Source organism: Episyrphus balteatus, chromosome 3 (assembly GCF_945859705.1).
Source record: "Episyrphus balteatus chromosome 3, idEpiBalt1.1, whole genome shotgun sequence".
Taxonomy (NCBI): Eukaryota; Metazoa; Arthropoda; class Insecta; order Diptera; family Syrphidae; genus Episyrphus; species Episyrphus balteatus.
The window spans coordinates 24701896-24722122 of NC_079136.1; the positions used below are offsets into that span (position 1 = coordinate 24701896).

At 29.3% G+C, this 20227-nt stretch overlaps 1 protein-coding gene across 1 annotated transcript; it reads left to right on the forward strand.

Annotated features, from left to right (window-relative positions):
- Window positions 1–844: 844 nt before the first annotated feature.
- On the forward strand, window positions 845–19711 carry LOC129915981 (acyl-CoA Delta-9 desaturase). Its single transcript, XM_055995728.1, has 5 exons — window positions 845–1192; window positions 11186–11579; window positions 18416–18752; window positions 18815–19161; window positions 19233–19711. Exons 2-5 carry the CDS (start codon window positions 11186–11188, stop codon window positions 19466–19468), a joined length of 1314 nt encoding a protein of 437 aa, XP_055851703.1. The 5' UTR covers window positions 845–1192; the 3' UTR covers window positions 19469–19711.
- Window positions 19712–20227: the final 516 nt, after the last annotated feature.

The following is a 20227-nucleotide window of genomic DNA, read 5'->3' on the forward strand; positions in this document are numbered from 1 at the left end:
CGAATAAAGAATGAAAACTTCAAACATTAAACATTCATACCAAGTTAATCATATAAATCAACGCTAAAAAAGAAATGTTACATTCTGATATTTAAACATTTTGATACCGAAAAAATTCTTTGAATGAGGATCGTCGCGTCATTCAAAAACATAAAATATTTTGTATCATTGCAAATAAGTGGATACCTGCTTTGAATGATATTGAACTGAATGCACAAATATTTCTTTTAAATTATTTGGTAAATCACCCAGTTTTGGTAAATTTGATTTTCATTGACGTAGAAGTTTTAGAATTTTTTGAGTCTACGTGTTAGATAGCATGGAGACAATATTTATCCTTTCAACACTTCAAGTAAGTGTGAATAAAATATCAAAATATTTATGAACTGGATTAAAAAAATAAAAAAAAACGTGCAAACTTTGCATTTACCTCCAAAGTCTTAATAATTTTTTATAAAAATGTTCAAACTGCCAATCAATTTAAAATTATTATTCATATTAAACTACTTCCGATTTAGCATAAATTATAACATTTTTGGCTGCACTACCATAAACGTAACTTTTTCGCTCGCGACCAATACACCCACATTGTGTATTCACTAAATTATTACTATCACCAATACCTACCTACACTGTTAAATGTTAGTGAATCAGCTATGAATACTTCATTATAGGGTATACTGCTAACGCTTGTGCACTACCCTTACCATCATCATCATTATTATCATTGTTGTCGTTTGCTATGCGACGACACAGAGCTTGTGTTACTTTACTCACAAGCCCATCACTGTGATAAAGTTATAAATTTCGGTGAAACCACTTTTGGTAGAACTGTTTGCTAACTGACTTCGACCTGTTAGCAGCAATTTGTTTTTTTTTTCTCTATCGTTGTCGTTTGGTAAATTTTAACCATAGCGTTAAGGTTTTTATCATAACGCGTCGCTGTTGTTAAAAACTTGAACATAGAATTCCTCACTCTTAAAGAGTGAGAAGTAGTGTTGTACTGTGTGAGCTTTTTGAAGCTGAAGAACACTTGAGGACATTGAGAGCATTTAAAATAAAAGTGCAAGTTACTTAAATGTTTGCATTTGTGAAGTGAAAATTTAATTAATTAATAAACATAAGTGACACTGATAAATCTCTGTTCGAGGATAGTTTACATTACAATTTAGGATTTTAAAGCATTTCAAAGGTGAGTTTTTAATTTTTGAAAATTGTGTGGATGATGCAGATTAGGGTTTAGTAATAAAAATGCATAGCTGCTTCCTAATTAACAATAAATTTATTCTCTGCGATTTCAAATTATCCCATTTTTTAAACATGACATTTTTTTTTATTTAAAAATATAAAAACTGAAATAAAGGGTAAAAGGGTGAATATACTTAAGAAAAACCACATTTTTTATTTCTGTTTAAAATTTGTAGAAATATGGCAAAAAAATTAGTCATGCCATTTTTAAGTTATTTTTAATAAACTCTAAAGTTAATTTTAAAAATGTTAAAAATATTAAAAATTTATTTAAAAAAGAAAACATTTTTTTTGTTAATTACCTACACAAATTTTTTTTTCCATTTTTTTTAATTTGTACTATTTTCAAAGTTGGTTGCTTGAGAGTTAACTGATAATAGTTTTCCTACTAGTCAAATGGTTTTTGTCATATTTAATTTTTGTCATAATCAATTTATTATTATTAGCATTTTCAATATGCTTGGGAAATTCCAACTAAAACTTCAACTGACAAAAAAATGACAAAACTGAAAACAAATCCTTACATTGAACGTTTTGAATGAAAAAAATCAAAATAGAAAAAGATTATTTGGAAATAAGAGAAGCTTAAAGTTTTCGGATACGAAAAAAAGCGTGTAATAGTTCGATTTTTTTCTGTGAAGAATTCACAAAGTCTCCATTCTCTTTCCAGTACCGATTATATAATTCAGAGTATCTGCTAATTATTTCAACTATTATAATTAAAAAACAATAATTATAATTATAATTTAACTGAATTTGAATTTTTTGGATACTCAAAAGCAATGCTACTATCAAAACAAAAGAGCTGAGTTCCAAACTTTTTTTTTTGTATTTTTTATGATTTTATTTAAATAAACCTGAGCCTGTTCATTTGAGCTAGAAACATGAGTTGTGAAACTATTTTAAAATTAAAAAATTTTGTAATATCAATCTACACATACATCCTCAACCAAAATTTTCACACCGATGATATCCTTTTTCAACTTTAAAAATCAATTCAATTGATAAAATTATTTCCATGTCACATTTTGGTAGACTATTTTACTGAAAAAAGAAGAATTGAAAAAGAAAAGAAAAAAAAAACACTTCTATATAGCAGGTTTAAAATCTGTTTACAATTCCCATAGATTTTCTTAGAATTTGAATATTAATCAAATTAGAAAGCTTTCATAGAACGTTGACTTTGATGCATTACTTCAGATACTGAGAATTTTTTTTCCAAATGAGTCGCAAGATACAAGATAATAATCTTAAAATTTGACAAATTGTATTTAGATGCAAAAAATATAAAATACATACTTCCAACGGGTACGATCAACCACTGCACTTAGGTGTACTTAATGCGTCGTTGCATTCTTAAGTGAACCATGTAAACAACTGCATTCTTTTTGAAATTTTACTAAATGAGAGAGTATCCAAAAGCATAAAACAATAATTGTTTTAAGTGTGCAAGTTACCTATGCCTTATTTAAATTGACATAAAATGCTCAAAACAAAGAAAAATAAAACAAAAGCTGTGCTTATTTCAAATTGTTAAATATATTTGTGATAAAATTGTCTCAAAAAACTAATTTAATCAAAACAACTGTATTCTAATGAAAATAAGGCTAAACAGTACTATAAATATCAAAATGAAAGAAATTATGTTTAAAGAAACAAAAGCTTAACTTCAATTTTCATCATTTACCCAGGGTCACCCAAAATTGTGTATGCTGATAATAATGAAAACAAAATACATATAATATCTTTCGTGATTAGCTTAACATTTGGGATGATGCTTCCGCATACTTTTTTTTTCATTCTTAAATCTCATACATCGAGAGTAACCTTCTAAATATTAATTTTTCTATAAATGACCAAGAGAACTGATGGTATCAAAATTTAAAATTCATTCCTCATTATGTATTATTATCTCACCGCAAAGACGAAGAAGAACTTGATTTTTATTTTATTATTATTATTGTGTTGAAGAAAAATAAAAATTGAATTCTTAATAATCATTATTGGAATATCATTGAATAAAATATATTGAATACAAAAGTGTCTATACCACCATACGAATGATTTTTTAAGTGTATAAATTTAGCGATGTGGCTTACCTATTTTTTTTGTATCTTATTTCAATCGGATTTATATTCCAAAATGCTTCATGTTGATTAATAAAAAAGGTATAATTTAGAAAAAAAAACATCAACACATGAAACCAAGTTTGTACCTCAGCTCTTTTGTTTTCATAGTCTCTTTTGAATATGTCTTCAATTTGAGTTGAATTATAATTATTGTTTTTCGATCATTTACCGGTCTAAGAGTTGACATAATTAGCTGATGCTCTGAAGTGATTAGTCGAAACTGGATAGTGAATGCCAAAGGTTTTTTGTTTTTTTAAAGTTTGTATCTAATTGTACTGAGAATTCTTTTTTTATTTTTTTTTTAAATCTAAGCAAGTAGCTTTTTAATTGTTGTTCTTCAACAATTGCTTGTATTAAGCTAATAAATAAATAAATAAATAAAAGAGTTGCCAAGACATTGTTTTCATTAAATCAATGGTCACTAGCTAGTTACTAGGCCTTGCTCCTTCATGGAGTGTCGTGCCACAAATTTATTTTTTTTTATTTATTGAAGTCATCTTCAGCGATGAAGATATTTTTTGGTTGAATGGTGTCAATAAGCAAAACATAAATTTTTGGACACCAATAAAGTCAAATTTCCTTTAAGTTACCACTTTAAGAAAATTTGACCATAAATAGCTGGTCAGAAAATTTTTCTATTGAAGGTGAGTTTTGCCTTAACAAATATTATCGATACACTCTTTATATCTGTGAAAAATGGATGTATCCGGATAGAATTCATAAATTTCAAAATCTTGTGACAAAATACGAATATTTTAGATAAGTTTGATTTAATAGCTTAATCAGTCAAAAATTTGTTCCATTTTTTGTTACAGAAAAAAAAAAACGTATTTGTAATGATACACGATTAAGTAGCTTAAAAAATATATTAAAATATCTTAAGGTAAAATAGATGAAGTCAATAAATGACACCATTTTTTTCTTGTTTAAATTAAATATTGAATTTTAACTGTTTATGACTACACTTACACTGTAACGAATACTTTTAGCTTTTACAAATTAATGCACGAAACAGTTATTTTTTGACAGATGTCTATAACAGGTAAAATCCTAATTAAAGAAGTATCAATGCATTAATATAGACTTGTTATTACCAGTTTAAACGAAGAATATATTTATTATTTTTTTGATAACTTATCTGAATGTCTGCTCCATAGAAAACTTGTTTCTTAGAATTTCGAAATATTCTATCATTATTTCAACATTTTTTAATAATTTATACAAGCTTTTGAAAAAGATTATTAATCTTTGTTAAAAATTATAATAATGCAAAATAAGAAATATAAAAATAAAATTCTTAAAAATTATGGTTTTTTTTCTCAAAATTATATTTCGTTAGCCGGTAACTATTTTTCAATTATCAAAGCCAGCTCCCTTCTTCAATCTTCACTAATAAAATGTACCCCCTTAAATGGACTAAATTATTTAGTGTTAGTACTTTGGCTGAATTTTTATGATTTCCTGCCGGCATAAAAGCTACAGTTGTATGTGTTTTGTGTTGTTTCATTCATTTATGACTAATGGACACTCAACGGGCTATACTAGCTTATGAATATGATTATTTGGTGATTTGACCTTGGCATGTGTTTATAATCAATGGAGGTTTTGAATAATGTTCCACAAACCAAAAAGGAAAGTAACTCGAAACACAACAATTTAGCACTTTTAGAGGTACGAATTTCTGTTGAGCCTTTTGATCTTTCATTTTTTTTCAGAATAAGAGAATAGCTACAGTAATGCACATATTGTACTATAATAATAGAAGAAAATTTGTGTTTCTGATTCGCTTTGCATCATGTATTGAAAAATCGACTTTTAAATACATAACTCAAAATGAAGTTTTCTTGACTAGCAAGGCTAAGAAGTTGTTCTTAGCGAAAATTGTGTTTTAAAGTAGGTATTTGTTTTTCTTAATTCTTGAAATTATTTAGATTTACCTAAAATATATTCTCCAAAAAATTTTTAAGGATTGGCAAAAAGGAAAAATTTGAGAACTACTTTGTAACTCTTTTCACACAATTATTCAAATAAAAGATAATTGACTTAAACTTTACTATTGGCCTTTGAGATTAGCCTTCAAACTCATAATGCCAAATGCCTCTCTTAAAAATACCAGCCAATACAGAAATATCTATAAAATACTAGCAAACTTGCCACTGAAAGACTGAATTATTAAAAACTAATTCTTCAGTGAGATCAAGTGTATCTGCTTGCATAAATGCTGCTATAGCTAAGACTCATGCACACACTCTTTAAATGTGCGCAACTCAAACCTGTTATCATTGGCCACACCAATTGAATTGACTACTCAGAGTCAGAGTTCTTAAAACTGATTCTAGGTTAAGTAAAGTAACATCTGCTGCTATACACTAAGCCGAGTAAATCTCATAAGAGCTGCAGCTTGTCGCCGACTAAGACGCATTGTCGTAGTCTCAAATATAGTTGACTACCTCCTTAAATTTGAGGCCAACAAGTTTGAAGCATGCAGTGGCAATAGCCGCAGTGCATCGTTTAGTTAAAGGCCATGTCCCAATTCTTGGATAAAATAATTGCGTTGCCTTGTGTCGTGATGATGGTGGTGGTGGAATCGTATGGTTACCAGATAGAAAGAGATTAAAAACATTTCACACTAACTCTGTGGAGAGAGAATTATTGTTATCGTGATTCTATTTAATCACTCACCGCCCATTTGTTGTTTTTTCATAATTATCTACGAGTATCTTAGACATTCTTTAGAAGAAAAAAAATGATAATATAACAATAATTGATTAATTGGTATTTTGTACAAATGAATGAAAAAGTTTAATTGAAGAAATTATTGAAATGTTGTTTAATATTTGAATTATTATTGTTTGAACCTCTTTAAATTGATTATATTAAGCAGGTTAGTCCTGAAAAAGGGCGTAAACGTATCCATAACGTCGACTAAAAAATTAAACAACAATACCTTGAAATCACTTAAGGATTCTGAAATTCAAATTTTGTTTAAATAACTAATTGGTAACCTGAATCTAAACTCTGATGCTGTTATCTCTTAATTTATAAATTGACATTCAGAAGACGCACTAACAATGCTTTACTTTGTAGATGAGACTTTTAAATCTATCTACGATGAAAAAAATGAATATTCATTAATTTTAAAATTAGAAAAGGGATTGCGCGGAAGTAATATTCAATAAGTATTTTTAATTAATCAATGAATCCTCTTTGAATAACAGATTTTGTCGTACACAAAGCCCTCAAATGCGTCAAGTGTGGAAAAGTAAAAGTACTCGTAAACTAGGAAAATAAAAGTTATTTGAATATTACGTGTTTTAACTTATCTCAATATGTTTCGCAAACATATACATATATTTAAAAAGTGTCTAGATAGGTACATATTTTTTTTCTGTTAGATAATATAGAATACATGTATGTTAATAAGAATTAGGTATCAATTTTACTTACTTTTGTTTAGAAGATATTAAGAAATTAAAGCTTTTAAGAAAAAATAAATCACTTTGACTAATTTGTATTTGAAATGAATGGAGTTTCAAATGAGGCATAAGAACTCAGCAGTTCTTTCAAATCCACCAGACACCGAAAACATGTCTAATAGTGCATCAAAAGGATATTTTGTTTTAAATTTTATTAATAAATGGTTATTTTTGATGTTTTTTTTTGTATATTACGGCCAACGGCGGAGAAAAATTGTACGTCAAAGTCACGATAGTTGTTAATAACAAATTTGCTCTGCCTTTTGGTTTAATGTACCTTTGGATGCAGAGATATTGGAGTTTAGAGACAGAAGTGTAATTTTCAGACAAATTAAATACAAAATGGAGTCATTTGTATAACAATTTGAAATTCCAGTTATGGGTTTTACGTTTTGGCAGATGACAACAGTAATTATATTTTAATAACGAAGAAAAAAATAACAAAAATAATAAAAAATTATTTAAAATTATTTTTATTTTAAGTGGAGTGATTGAATATAATTCAATATAAGTTCAAGTGACCTCAAAATAAGGCGTCTTAGTAAGGGTACGACAGATCTAACTGATGAGCCCACTGTCGTACCTGGGCGAAACGCTTTATAAATTTTTGGAGTTGAGGTCACTTGAACTTATATTGAAGTAATTATATTTTATTTAAAAAAAAAAAAATGGCAAATAGTGTAATAAAATTTTAATGCATTTTTCATTGTTTATATACAGGGTGTCCCAAAAGTTAACGTCGAAACGAAAACGGTAGATAGGGCAGGTGGTGACAGTTATCAAAAAAATAATTAAAAAAATCGCAGCCATATATTTTGGGAGTCATGGGCATTTGAAAAAAAGTCGAAAAAATGGTCACCCTGTGACGGTTTTTTATGTGCCGTGACAACAAATCTTAAAAAAAAACCACTACGATGTTTCGGCAAGTTGCCTTAAAAGTTGGTGTGTTCAATTCTCTTTTCAAAATGGTATAACATTGTTGGGAATATTTCATAAATAACCGAGATAAAATTTTTTTTCTTAAGAAATCCGACTTTTTTTTAGGTAATTTTTCCATATAATTTATGTTTTTGTATTCTGAAAGGTTCTGAAAGGGTACAAATTTGAATAATATGGAAAATTTACCTCATAAAAAAGTCGGATTTCTTAGGAAAAAAAAATTATCTTGGTTATTTATGAAATATTCCCAACAATGTTATACCATTTTGAAAAGAGAATTGAACACACCAACTTTTAAGGCAACTTGCCGAAACATCTTAGTGCATTTTTTTTACACTACGGCTCATTGAATTAGAGTCATGTAAAATTTTTTAGTACTAAGTTGGGTAAAAAAGTAATATTTTCTTTAAAACTGATGCAGCTGAGTTAAAATTTTTGAATGCATTTGATAGCAGGGTTATTCAAGGTTCCGTAACAAAAGAAAAAAATGAGGAAAATTTAGATTTGTAGTCACGGCACATGAAAAACCGTCACAGGGTGACCATTTTTTCGACTTTTTTTCAAATGCCCATAACTCCCAAAATATATAGCTGCGATTTTTTTTATTATTTTTCTGATAACTGTCACCACCTACCCTATCTACCGTTTTCGTTTCGACGTTAACGTTAACTTTTGGGACACCCTGTATAAACGGTCAGGGTCACTGTGGCGTATGTGTAACATTTTTTTTCTATTTCATTAAACACTATTCCAGTAAATTTTACGAAAAGAGAAGTGTTTTGCAAAGCTTTTGGAGCATTAAATGAATTTAAAGATGAAAATCACGTTTAGTTGAAAATCAATGAAACAGTGATATAATATGGCATTAACGTTTAATTTGAAATTTAAACAAGGAAACTTAAGGATTCATATCAAATTTTTCCACTGTAATATATTACAGAAAAAATTCAGTTTTCATACGATCATCAGAAAACTTTTTCGAACCCAAGCTATGAAAATCAATATTAAAAAATGTTTTTTCAGTATTATCGTGTCAAAAACATCACAACTAAGAAATATGAATAGCAAAAAGTTATGTTCCAAAATAATAAATAGCAAAACTAATGTGTTATTTTCATGTTACATGTAAGTAACATACATTGCCTATGACCACAAAAAAAAGTCGGACAACTGAGAAAATAACTTTTTATAGAACAATAATGTATGCCACTTCTTCTAAGCCACAACACTTTCTGGATTAACATTTTTTATATCTTTTTTTTTTTCAAAATTATGGATTTCAGTCCCTTTTTCGATAAAAAAAATTAAAAGTATGATATTTGAGTAAATTTTTGGACGAATCAAGTAACTAGGCATTATTATCTTTCAATTAAGCCATCGAAACCTAAAAAAATATTTGATGGAATATTTTTTACGAATTTTTCAAGATATGTTACATGAAAGTAAAGCTGGTACCGAAAGGGTTAAGTGGCGCTAAGTCACTTTATGTTCAATAAGCACACGGAGAAAACAGACCACATAAAATTAAGCGGATCCCACGGATTTCTGCATGGTTTTTTGCTAACATGACTTCCACCTTAAATTAAGGTGACAAATCACATTAATTTCTTGAATGCGCAAATAAAAAAAAAAAGATGTGGCATCCACAGGGGATCGAACCTACAACAGTTGGGTTACTAGGCGAGTGCCTCACCATCGTGCTATTTCACTGTTGGAAATAAGCATGATAAACTGCAACTTAATCTAAAGTGTGACTTTAATTTAAAAATTTTTATTTTTGGTCGTTTTTTTTTAAGATTCACATTCACATTAAAATAAGATGAAGTTCACATTAAAATTAACTGAGTTTAAGTGGAATCACTTTATTTTAAGCTTATATCACCTTATTTTAAGGTGGTGAAATTTAATGTGCGCATAATCTTATTTTAAGGTGACATTTTTTTCTCCGTGCAGGGATCGAATAATCAACGACAGACTTGTGTGGGTTACTAAAAATGCTAGTCAGTTCAAGCTTTGTTGATAAATTAGAAAATCTATTCTAGGTTAGAATTCTTCTCAAATGAAACTCAAACTTATTGACTAGAAGTTCACAAAAATTCTACAATTATATTTCATCGCATCCAAAATAACCCTGCTAACTAGCGTCGTATTAAAAAAATACTTTTGATAAGAGCAAAAAATTAATTTAAACTCGTCTGTCTACTTTTGTTGTATGTAGTGGTAGAAAAATTTGTATACCTAGCTCTTAATCACAAATTTTTACCGATTGTATTAAAATGATGAGAGATTTTCTTCAAAATTCAGCAGATTCAAATTTAATTCATCAGCTTAATATAAGCTATGTTGACTTAACTATCCTTATATTTGCTTAAAGTGTTTTATTAAACATTCATAAGATTCTAGAGTTCACGCCTATAGTGCATTTTATGAATTGTTATCCACTATTATTTTTTCTAACCAACTAAACTTATAGCCAAAAATTTAAGAACATACTAATACGTATAAAATGTGTGATTAAAACAAAAAATTATAATACTTGTTCATTTTTTGGATGTTTAAATCTATCAACCATTTGTCTTCCACATTGAAATTCTAGCAAACAAGTTTGTTTACATAATTAAGTAAATTAATTCAGTTTATTTATGTATTTCAGTTTTTTGTATCATTTAAAAACCGGAGGATCTTCTTTGACAACCATTCTTTAAATTGATAAAACGGACCTTGAAGCTTTTGGTTTCGATTTTTGCAATAAAATAAAAATAAAAAAGTTAGAAAGTATTGGTAAAGTTTAAAATAAAAATTGACTTCCATAGAAACGAGTTTTGCGAAACAAAAATATCCATGATACCTTCTCTTATATAACTGAATATAAAGAAACAAAATAAGATAAATATTATTTGTTTTATCCTCTCATAAAGAAGTTAAAAGCCTTGAATATAAAGATTTGCATATGAAAACATCCTCAACACGCGTCATTATCGCACGTCTAATATGACACTTTAGTGTAATTGACGTTGCCAACTCGTCAATTAGTCACTTAAAACATTAGTTTCACCTAGAAAAACTATTTATCATTTGAAAAGTGTGAACAATGCTGGTACTCTGTCATCTTAATCTGTCGATTTAAATTACATATTCGAGGCACGTTTTACGCGCCTCGTTATAAGGCATCGATCGCGGTATATTCTTTTCAAATACGTAAACGTAAAGTTTACACTAAAAGCAAAAAAACTCTATTTACTTTGAGTTGCGAGAGTGCATTGCTAATTTTAGTTTTTTTTTTTTAAACCCCTGATTAACATTACAAAAAAGATATATTCCACAACCAGCTGGATTTTCTCAAAATGCGATAAGATCAGCACTAACCATATTTTTTTTTTTTTTCTTTTTTAGATGGCTCCTAACATAATAGGGAGCTCATTCATCTTAGCAGAGGCTACGTTGAATTCTGATGATGCAAATAATAATAACAACAACCACACAAACAACAACAATAATAACAACAGAAAACGCAACTCTTTAGTATGCAATACTGCTAATAGTACGATACCCAACACAAATGATCGCGTTCCCGGTCTGGGCGATCCGATTGTTGCTAAAGATTACGGAAATGCCGCCATTACTGCCACCACTGTTGTCGCCAGCACAAAAATACAAAAGCCAAAGAAAGAATATCGCTTGGAAATCGTCTGGCGTAATGTCGTGATATTTGCCATTCTTCATATGTTCGGATTGTATGGATTGTATTTGATATTCGCTGAGAATGCTTATTTGGCATACATGTTTGGTAAGTTAAATGCATATTATGTTTTTTTATTCTTTTGTTTCTTAAGTACCTATTTTTAGAAAATTTTTGACTGTTAGATTTGGAAGTTAAGACCTAGTTTCTAGTTAAACAATTATTTAAACATTAGTTTACTATGAACCTTTACTTTTTGGTTAAGCATTATCCTTATGTGACAGTTTACGCAGAAGAAAAAGTAGAGAATAAGAGTTTATGTTCAACATAAATTATTTAAGTTTCGTTTCAGCAAATGGCCCTTAAACGTATTAATATTAATTCAAACGAACATTTCAGTAACAGATCAAGTCAAATTAGTTGACTAATAAGCTGTCAAAAACAGAAAGGGTGTTTCCATTGATCAACCGTTATTTTTTGTAGAAGTTTGCTTAAAGAAAAAAGCGTGCACATACGGTCTTACGTTGAACGATCTCGTCTTTCGTCTAAAGATGCTGGATGCGCCATACTAGCGTGTCACGTAAATGACTGCTATCTTGGGCGATGGCTAAAATTCTCCATCTAAACATGCCAGTACTTGCAATAATATATGCTCAATAACTCTTATAAAGTCAAAATGCTTAACATCAAGCAACTGCAATAAAGTGAATGATATTCGAATAAACCCTTCTGAGTAAGACATCGGGTTTTGCGCTGAATCCTGAATCACTCCTTATTTAAAACACTGCTTTAAGTTTTCAGTCGGTTCTCCGAATACTTCACTGAGTTTGCTAAAAAGGTACTTGATCTAAAAATGTAGTTGTTTTACTTCATTGAAATAGCGATAATTTAAACAGTTTTGGGAAGTGTTGCCATAGAGTTCAGCACCGACTTTTCATGAAAAAGTTGATAATTTCGGGAGCTGCTATGAATCTTAAAAATGGCAAATTTTGTGTTGTTGACAGGATCAGTGGCTGGAATATTTGTTGCGGAACCTAGCAATAAACCTACATCCTCTTAAAATCCTGTCATCGTTGGCAAATTTTGTTGAAATTCGTCTTTAAAGTTGTTCGAAAACGCTCATGATATTCTCCTCACAGTTAGTGGTTGTAATGGTTGCTAGAAAAGAATGCCTATTTCTAATGATGCCTTGAGTCTCGTTCAATGGAATGACGTCTTTAATAGTTGATATTCAATGGATTTGTTGAAGAAGTCAAGTTCAGAAAAAAAATACAAAAAACGATATGTACAAGTCCCGCTCAAAAAACTTCGATCTTTGTGCTAGAAGCTGCTCCTTTGCTCTCCTACTATTACATTTATGGAACACATGACTACATGTGTTACTCTTCTCCTTATCAAAATTCATCCAAAACAGTTCATGATGTAGCTATCTTGTCGTAAAGAGAGCACCGACACAAAATTCAATATTTCTGAGCTGAACCCTTTTGAAAAAGTGTGATAATTTTTCCACCAATTGAACTTTTTATAAAAAAACTGTTTCATCTTTTTCGTAAAAATAATATTTTTTTTTCAAAGTAGCACTCAAGTTTATTAGTATCCCAAGTGCTGAAAACTTTTTTCTTGACTTACCTTTTCTTCTTCACCAAACTACAAATCCACACCTAAATATTTAATTTACTATATAATTTATACACTTTGCGGTATTTTTGTTTTATGTTCCAACACAATAAGGCTTCTCTTAGGCTTTTGTTCTGTATGACAGATAGGAGTATTGCCGTTATCAAAAATAAAAAACTATGACAGTTTCTTTACAAACGTATCGTTAACTTCATGTCTCCATCTTAAGAATCAGACAGTCTTTTCTTCAAATTTGCCCAACAATGCATTTTAATGATTTTATTATCTTGATAAAATTTTTGTTGAACATTTTATTTTCTCTTTGCGGTTAAATAACTCCCAAAAAATGTCCATATTAAATCAAAAATAAATTCCAATCACATACAGCTAGTAACCATCATAATAAAAATAAATAACTTTCAAAAAAGAACAATTTGTAAGTTCTCATTGCTCTCATATAAAACAAACCAAAAGGTGGTTTTGTACTTTTGATTATTCATCTTCTGAATTTGCTGAATGAATACAAATCATAATTGAGGTTTGACGTAGGTATATTGTTTGTGGAATTGCACACGATAATGCGCCATATAGTTCGATGAGGTATGAATTTATAACAAGTCAATGAACGTTCGACTTTCTAAACGCACGTTAGTACTTGATTAAAGTTTTTATTATGATTTTTTTTTTTTTTATTATGACTGCCGATTTATATTGATTTTACAATTTTGGTATTGTCTTTTGTATATTATTGAGAGGAACCATTTACAGAAAGCGGAACTCGGTTTAAATTTCCAAAAATGACTCTGCACAACTTGAATTTAGAAAACGTTTTTAGAATAATGAATTAGAAAAGTTTAATAGGATTGAATTTCATGGTTATTGGGCTGTAAAAAATTGAGTCCCAATTATTGACTCATTAAAAATAGGAAACATTTTAAAATGGTGTCAAATATACATTTTTTTTAAATAAGATGAAATAGCTTTTAAAATCAACGTGGAAAAATGGTTAATATTCTGTGGTTTCGTATCTTAAAGCAACATACATAAATCAAAGTAGTTCATCTTTGAAACAAAGACTTCAATTTATTGTCTCCCTCAAAGTAGATTTTCATATTCTTAAGTTGAATTCAGAGTCAAAAAATTTATAAAGTCAAGTTTTTTGCAATAAAACAATTTCAAAATGCGTTTTTATGATCGAGTCGTGCCGACAGAGATTTTTTTAACTCCGGACTCGAATTAAGAATCTTTTAGAAAAGTTTATTTTGGTTCAACGAAAAATTAAATTTAAATTAGTAATAAATTAATTCTTTTAATGTTTAATTTAAAAATAAAATTAAATATTTAATTTTGTAGAAATTTATATGTACTTTTTTTTTATTATTTCAAGTTTTTGAATGTCTGCCTGAACACATAGTTTGTACACGGAGAAAAAAAAACAGCACCTTAAAATAAAAGGATTTCGTTTTAATTTGCGCATTCAAGAAACTAATAATGATTAATTTAAGACGGAAGTCATCTTGGCAAAAACCCATACAGAAATCCGCTTAATTTAACGTGGAACGCCAAAATTGTCAAATTTTTGTTAATTTTTTTGGATAAGTTGTATAAATTGATTCTAATTTAAAATTAAATCTAAGAAATAGCGAAACGAATGAACTCCGCAAAAATGAGTTCGATTCTTCTTAAGGATACTAAAACTAATACAAAATTACTCACAATTACTCTACTGCAACTAAAAACAAAAACTTAAAAGTAAGAAAAAGTAAACAAAAATCATAATATTTAAGTTCCATATAAGCCTATCAATCCAGTCGTCATGCATTAAGATGTCTACATTTTACATCCCAGCAGGGTCAGTAACCGATTTGAATATTTATCAACTAATTCAACCTCAAGAAAAAAAAAAAAAAAAAAACAAATTAATGCATATGAAAACCAAATCTGTGAATGAAAAAAAAAGTTACACTACTTCCGTATTTGTGTATCTCCAAGCAGTTACAAAATGATGTATAATAATTTATTATAAATAACACTCGTGTTGATGTTGAGTAACATCAAGATGAAGTTCAAGTTCAAATTGTATTTTATCTCAATTAACTCGGTGATTTTAAACACATCATTAAATTTCAAATTAAGTCAACGTAATATCCAAGTCATTGATTTAATTTGATCATAATATTGGTGGCTGATTGAAAATGAAAGTGATATATTATGATGCAGTTAAGGTGTAATTACTTTCGTTTTCGTTGAAAAAGAAATTAACCTACATTAATTTGGTTAAATGACATTAAATAAATCAATTTTGTTCTGCGAGTTGTAAATTTTCATTGAATGATTTTTTTTTAGTAATTATAAATTTGATTAATGAAGGTAAATCTGGAGTAATGCTCTAACCTTTAACTCATCGTTAAATAAGGACTATATTTAGCTTAGTGAGACTTGTTTAAAATCTGTATTTACACAAAAAGAAGATTTATCTCTTTTTTAAAGATAAAATTTATTTCAGTTTTATAAACAGTTATAAATAAAATATGCTGATATCCAAAAAATCTTGTTTCATTAAGCTTGTCTGGTATTCTAAAACGATAATAAATTTATTATATTAAAATCACTGCTTCAGGGTTGAAGAGCATCTTCAGATTTGTTCTTCACTTCATTGAATAATCAGTTAATAAATAATCTTGAATTTTAATTACGTCGTGAGTTTTTTTGTAGTATAAAAAAAACTTTAAACATCAAGCTTATTACAACGATAAAATATTATTACGAGCATGTGTCATTTTTTCGCATTTCGTTTTTTGCAGAGAAAAAATTGTGTTCCTATTAATTAAAAATGCAAGGGAATGTGTTAGTTACATGCAGTTGAGAAGTTATTTGATTGTTTAAATTATAATAAACAATTAAGGTATGGATTTTGAACTGAAGTTAAAAAAAAAAAAAATATCTCAAAGTATATTTACAAATCATCTTTTAATGAGTTTTGTATTTTAAACCGATCATGTAATTTGAACCGATCATGTACCTTGAACATTGAACAAACAAATATTATCTTTATTAAATTAAGTGGATCTCCGCATGTTTTTTTTGACGAGAAGACTACAGTCTTAAATTATCGGGCTGTTCTAAAGTTTATATTGTATAGTTAATTTTATTCAAAATATGTTTGAACTTTTCAGAAAGTATTCACTGATTCGGTAACTGAAGCCGAAGGTCTTAAATTTCAGAATAGCAAAAAACAGTTCTAAATTTTGTGATGAAAATTGGATAAGAAATTCATGCAATACCAAGCTCAAAATCCCTTAACTACAAAAAAAAAACCCACACCTTAGAAAAGCCAATTTGCTGACTCTAAGCACAAAGTCTATTTAAAAAAATCTTCAGGTGGAAAATTTTCATGCACTAAATTTCCAAAAAAAAATCACAAACCTAAAATTTGGAGTTATTATTTTTTAAACCAAAAAATTAATTTTTAGAAATTTTGTAAAAGTTTAACTTTCGAGTTAACTTATGTTTTTGCACACAAAATTTCATTGAAATTGGTCGAGTAGTTTAGAAAAAGTTAAAAATCAAGAAACCAGAGATCAGAAATAAATCTCAACCTTTTGAAAGGTTCCTTAATAATTCTTATTTGTCGCCATTCTCAATAAGGGTCATAAAATAATCTTTATATAAAAAAAAAAGGAAAAATTTCTGTCAAGGTCTGAGAGAAACTATTATTTTGTATTTTTGTATGTTTCGGTCAACCAGTGAGATTTTTCGCTGAGAGAAAAAAATAAATCTCATCTGCAAATGTATCAATTCCTAGAGACATGGGAGTGGTGCCATATGAAAGCTTATATTCTCAGCTACCCGATAGTGGTATAATCTGGTTTTTCCATTTTTTTCCAAAATCCCGAGAATATCACGTTTATATGTTGGGGTAAAATTTTTTTTCGAAAAATCCCCTCATAATAGGAACGCTCCTGGAAGCTAAACCGCTTGAGATACAATTTTGGGAGTGGTGCCAAATGATAGCTTGTGTCATGGGCCTACGCTTTGCACATTGTCATATTTTTAAAAAATCTCCTTCCATGTTAGTCCGCCACATTTTCAAATTTCGTGCCTAGTTTTTTTGATTTTTTAAGTTCGAATGAGAACGCGTGCACCTACAGGGACGGGAGTCGTACCCAAATGTAGGTTAGAGTTACCCCGCTACCTTTTGGCACCATTTTTTTTTTTCATTTTTTCAAAATTCTGAGATATAGCCGTTTGAAGTTGGGCGGGCGAAAACGCTTCTGGAAGCTGAACGCTTTGACCTAGATATTAGAACATCGGTCTCCTGTAATATTCGAAATTGCATTGGTTGTGCTTGTCGTCCCAGCGACTCAAATCACAGTGGAAAACACATTTTCGTCTTTAGATTTTACTTTAAACGAAAAGAGATATAATCTTGGGTCTAAAGAACTTTGAGAGTCTATTTAGTTCATACATTATTTAATACATAAACTTAGAAAAAAACACCTTTTTCATATTTGTTTTTGCAATATAAAGACATTCTTGACATATTCGACATTTTCCTTTGAATTGACCATTTTTGATTTATTTTCAGCGAAAACGGTTAAAGGTTGACCTTTTCCATTTATTTTTTTGTAAAAATTATTTATTTATTTATTTTTGATTTTTAAAAATAAATCTCAAACCTTAACCGAAACTATTTAAAGTAATGTGGTAACTCTCAGAGAGAAACCGATTGAAAATAAAGGTTGACTGTTATTTCTGGTCTCTGGCAAGAAACTGTTTTGTCACTATGACAAAGGTTTGGGTTGTTTAGTTCCAATCTTTAAAAACACAATTTAAAAAAAAAACTAATTTTTCAAAGCAAATATTTCAAAAACTAACACTTTTTAATGAGATACAAAAGTATTATATATTTATGTCCTCCTGTTTTGTAACTCAGGTAAAGGGAGTTTATTAGCAGTTTTACGCAGTTTTTAAAAAAAACCTGTCACTGGATTTGGAAATCTTTCATTTTTTCTTTAATCTTATAAAAAATTTTTGTAATTTAAAAAGGCACCAAGTTGGCTATAAACTCTTATATGGAATAAACTTTGCTTGTTTTTCTCACAAACTTTTCTTCAATTATCCTTTTGTTTATAAAAAAGGTGTCCAATAAAAATGAGAATCCAGTACCATAAATGTATTTTTAGCTAGAAAAAGAAACCTGTTTTGTTACAGAAAATATATATAAATAGACTTGTTGCATACTGTTCAAGTTCTTCAATTAAATTAAATTTAATGAGAGTTAAATGATGCCGATGTTTATTTTAATTTGTTTCTTTGTTTTTCAGGTTATGTCTTTGGAACCTTTGGAGGTTTTGGTATCACAGCTGGAGCTCACAGACTCTGGTCACACAGAGCCTACAAAGCCAAATGGCCAATGAGGTTCTTCTTGATGATCTGCCAATCAATTGCATTCCAAAACAGTATCTACGAATGGGTGCGTGATCACAGAGTGCATCACAAATTCACTGATACCAATGCCGATCCACATAATTCCCGTCGAGGATTTTTCTTCTCCCACATGGGTTGGTTGATGTGCAAGAAGCATCCCGATGTCAAAGAAAAGGGAAAACAAATTGATATGAGCGATTTAGAGGCAGATCCAATAGTTATGTTCCAGAAAAAGTGAGTATCATGCCATCTGTTAAACTTGACATTGTTTCTAATTATAACTTTTACCTTCACAGGTATTATTTCTACATTATGCCACTGTGTTGCTTCATCATGCCCTCATTGATTCCGTACTTTTATTTTGGATTTTCAATTAAGGTCTGCTTCTTCACCTGTTCCATGCTTCGTTACGTTCTTTCTCTGCATTACACTTGGTTAGTTAACAGTGCTGCTCACTTTTATGGAATGAAACCTTACGATAGTTTCATCTCATCAACTAACAATAAAATAGTCTCGATATTGGCTTATGGTGAAGGTTGGCATAACTATCATCATGTTTTCCCCTGGGATTACAAAGCAGCTGAATTGGGAACCTACACTTACAATTGGTCAACAGCTTTAATTAACTTCTTTGCAAAGTTTGGTAAGTTTCGAAATATAATCCCCAATTTTGTGTGACATTTTGTTAATTTAAAAAAAATTTCTTCATTCCAGGTCTTGCCTATGACCTCAAGACCGTCTCAGACGATATGATTCGCAAGAGGGTTCTTCGAACTGGTGATGGAAGTCATGTTTACGCCTCACAAGACTTAAATAACAATTCAATGACAGAAGAAATGATTCTGAAGCTGAACCATGACAATGAAGAGAATCTCGTTTGGGGATGGGATGACACGGATATGCGAGAGGATGACCGTGAAGGAGCGAATATAATTAAGAAATATGATTAAGAGCTATAAGCTGTGCTAAAACTGCATTAAATAAATGTTGTTTTATTAAGATTGTATATGTATAGACGTAAACGTTGTTGTATATATAGGTAGGTGTAGTTTTGAGTAGAATTATGATGGGTTCAAGTTTATGACTTGGTTAATTTTTTTTTTTAAATGGGCGAGTAATAATTTAAGCTTGGCGATTTGTGATAAAATCGTCGAATTTATTGTTTTAGGCTGTAATCTTTATACGACAATTATTTTAAATTTTATGGAAATATTTAAGAATAAATTAATGAAATTTTATATTATACACATGTTGTTGTTGTAGTTATTACACTATGGTAAGTTGGCAATGATCGGAAATAAGCAAAATTAAAGATCTTCATGTACACAATAGGTGATGCTATTTTTAATTTTAGGTAAGTAAGGACATCTTGAAAAAAAAGGTAAGCATTTATATAGGGTGACTGTTGTTAGTCTCCCTCAATTTAGGCTTCTGATGGGGCGATTTCCGAAAAGGTTGAGTAAGTATTTCTTCCTATGCAACCACTTACAAAACTATGAATATTTTTTTTGAAAAACAAAAAGAATCCAATCTTTAATTTCCTTTATGGAATTGTTTTCATGAAAAGGTTTTCAAAAAAATTAGTTTAACAAATTCAACATTTTGATTAAATGATATTTTTAGGTGAATCCAATGAAATGATGAGTTTCGAGCATGATTTTTGCCCAAAGCTCTTGAATTCGCAGATACTATTTTTTCATATCCCTTAG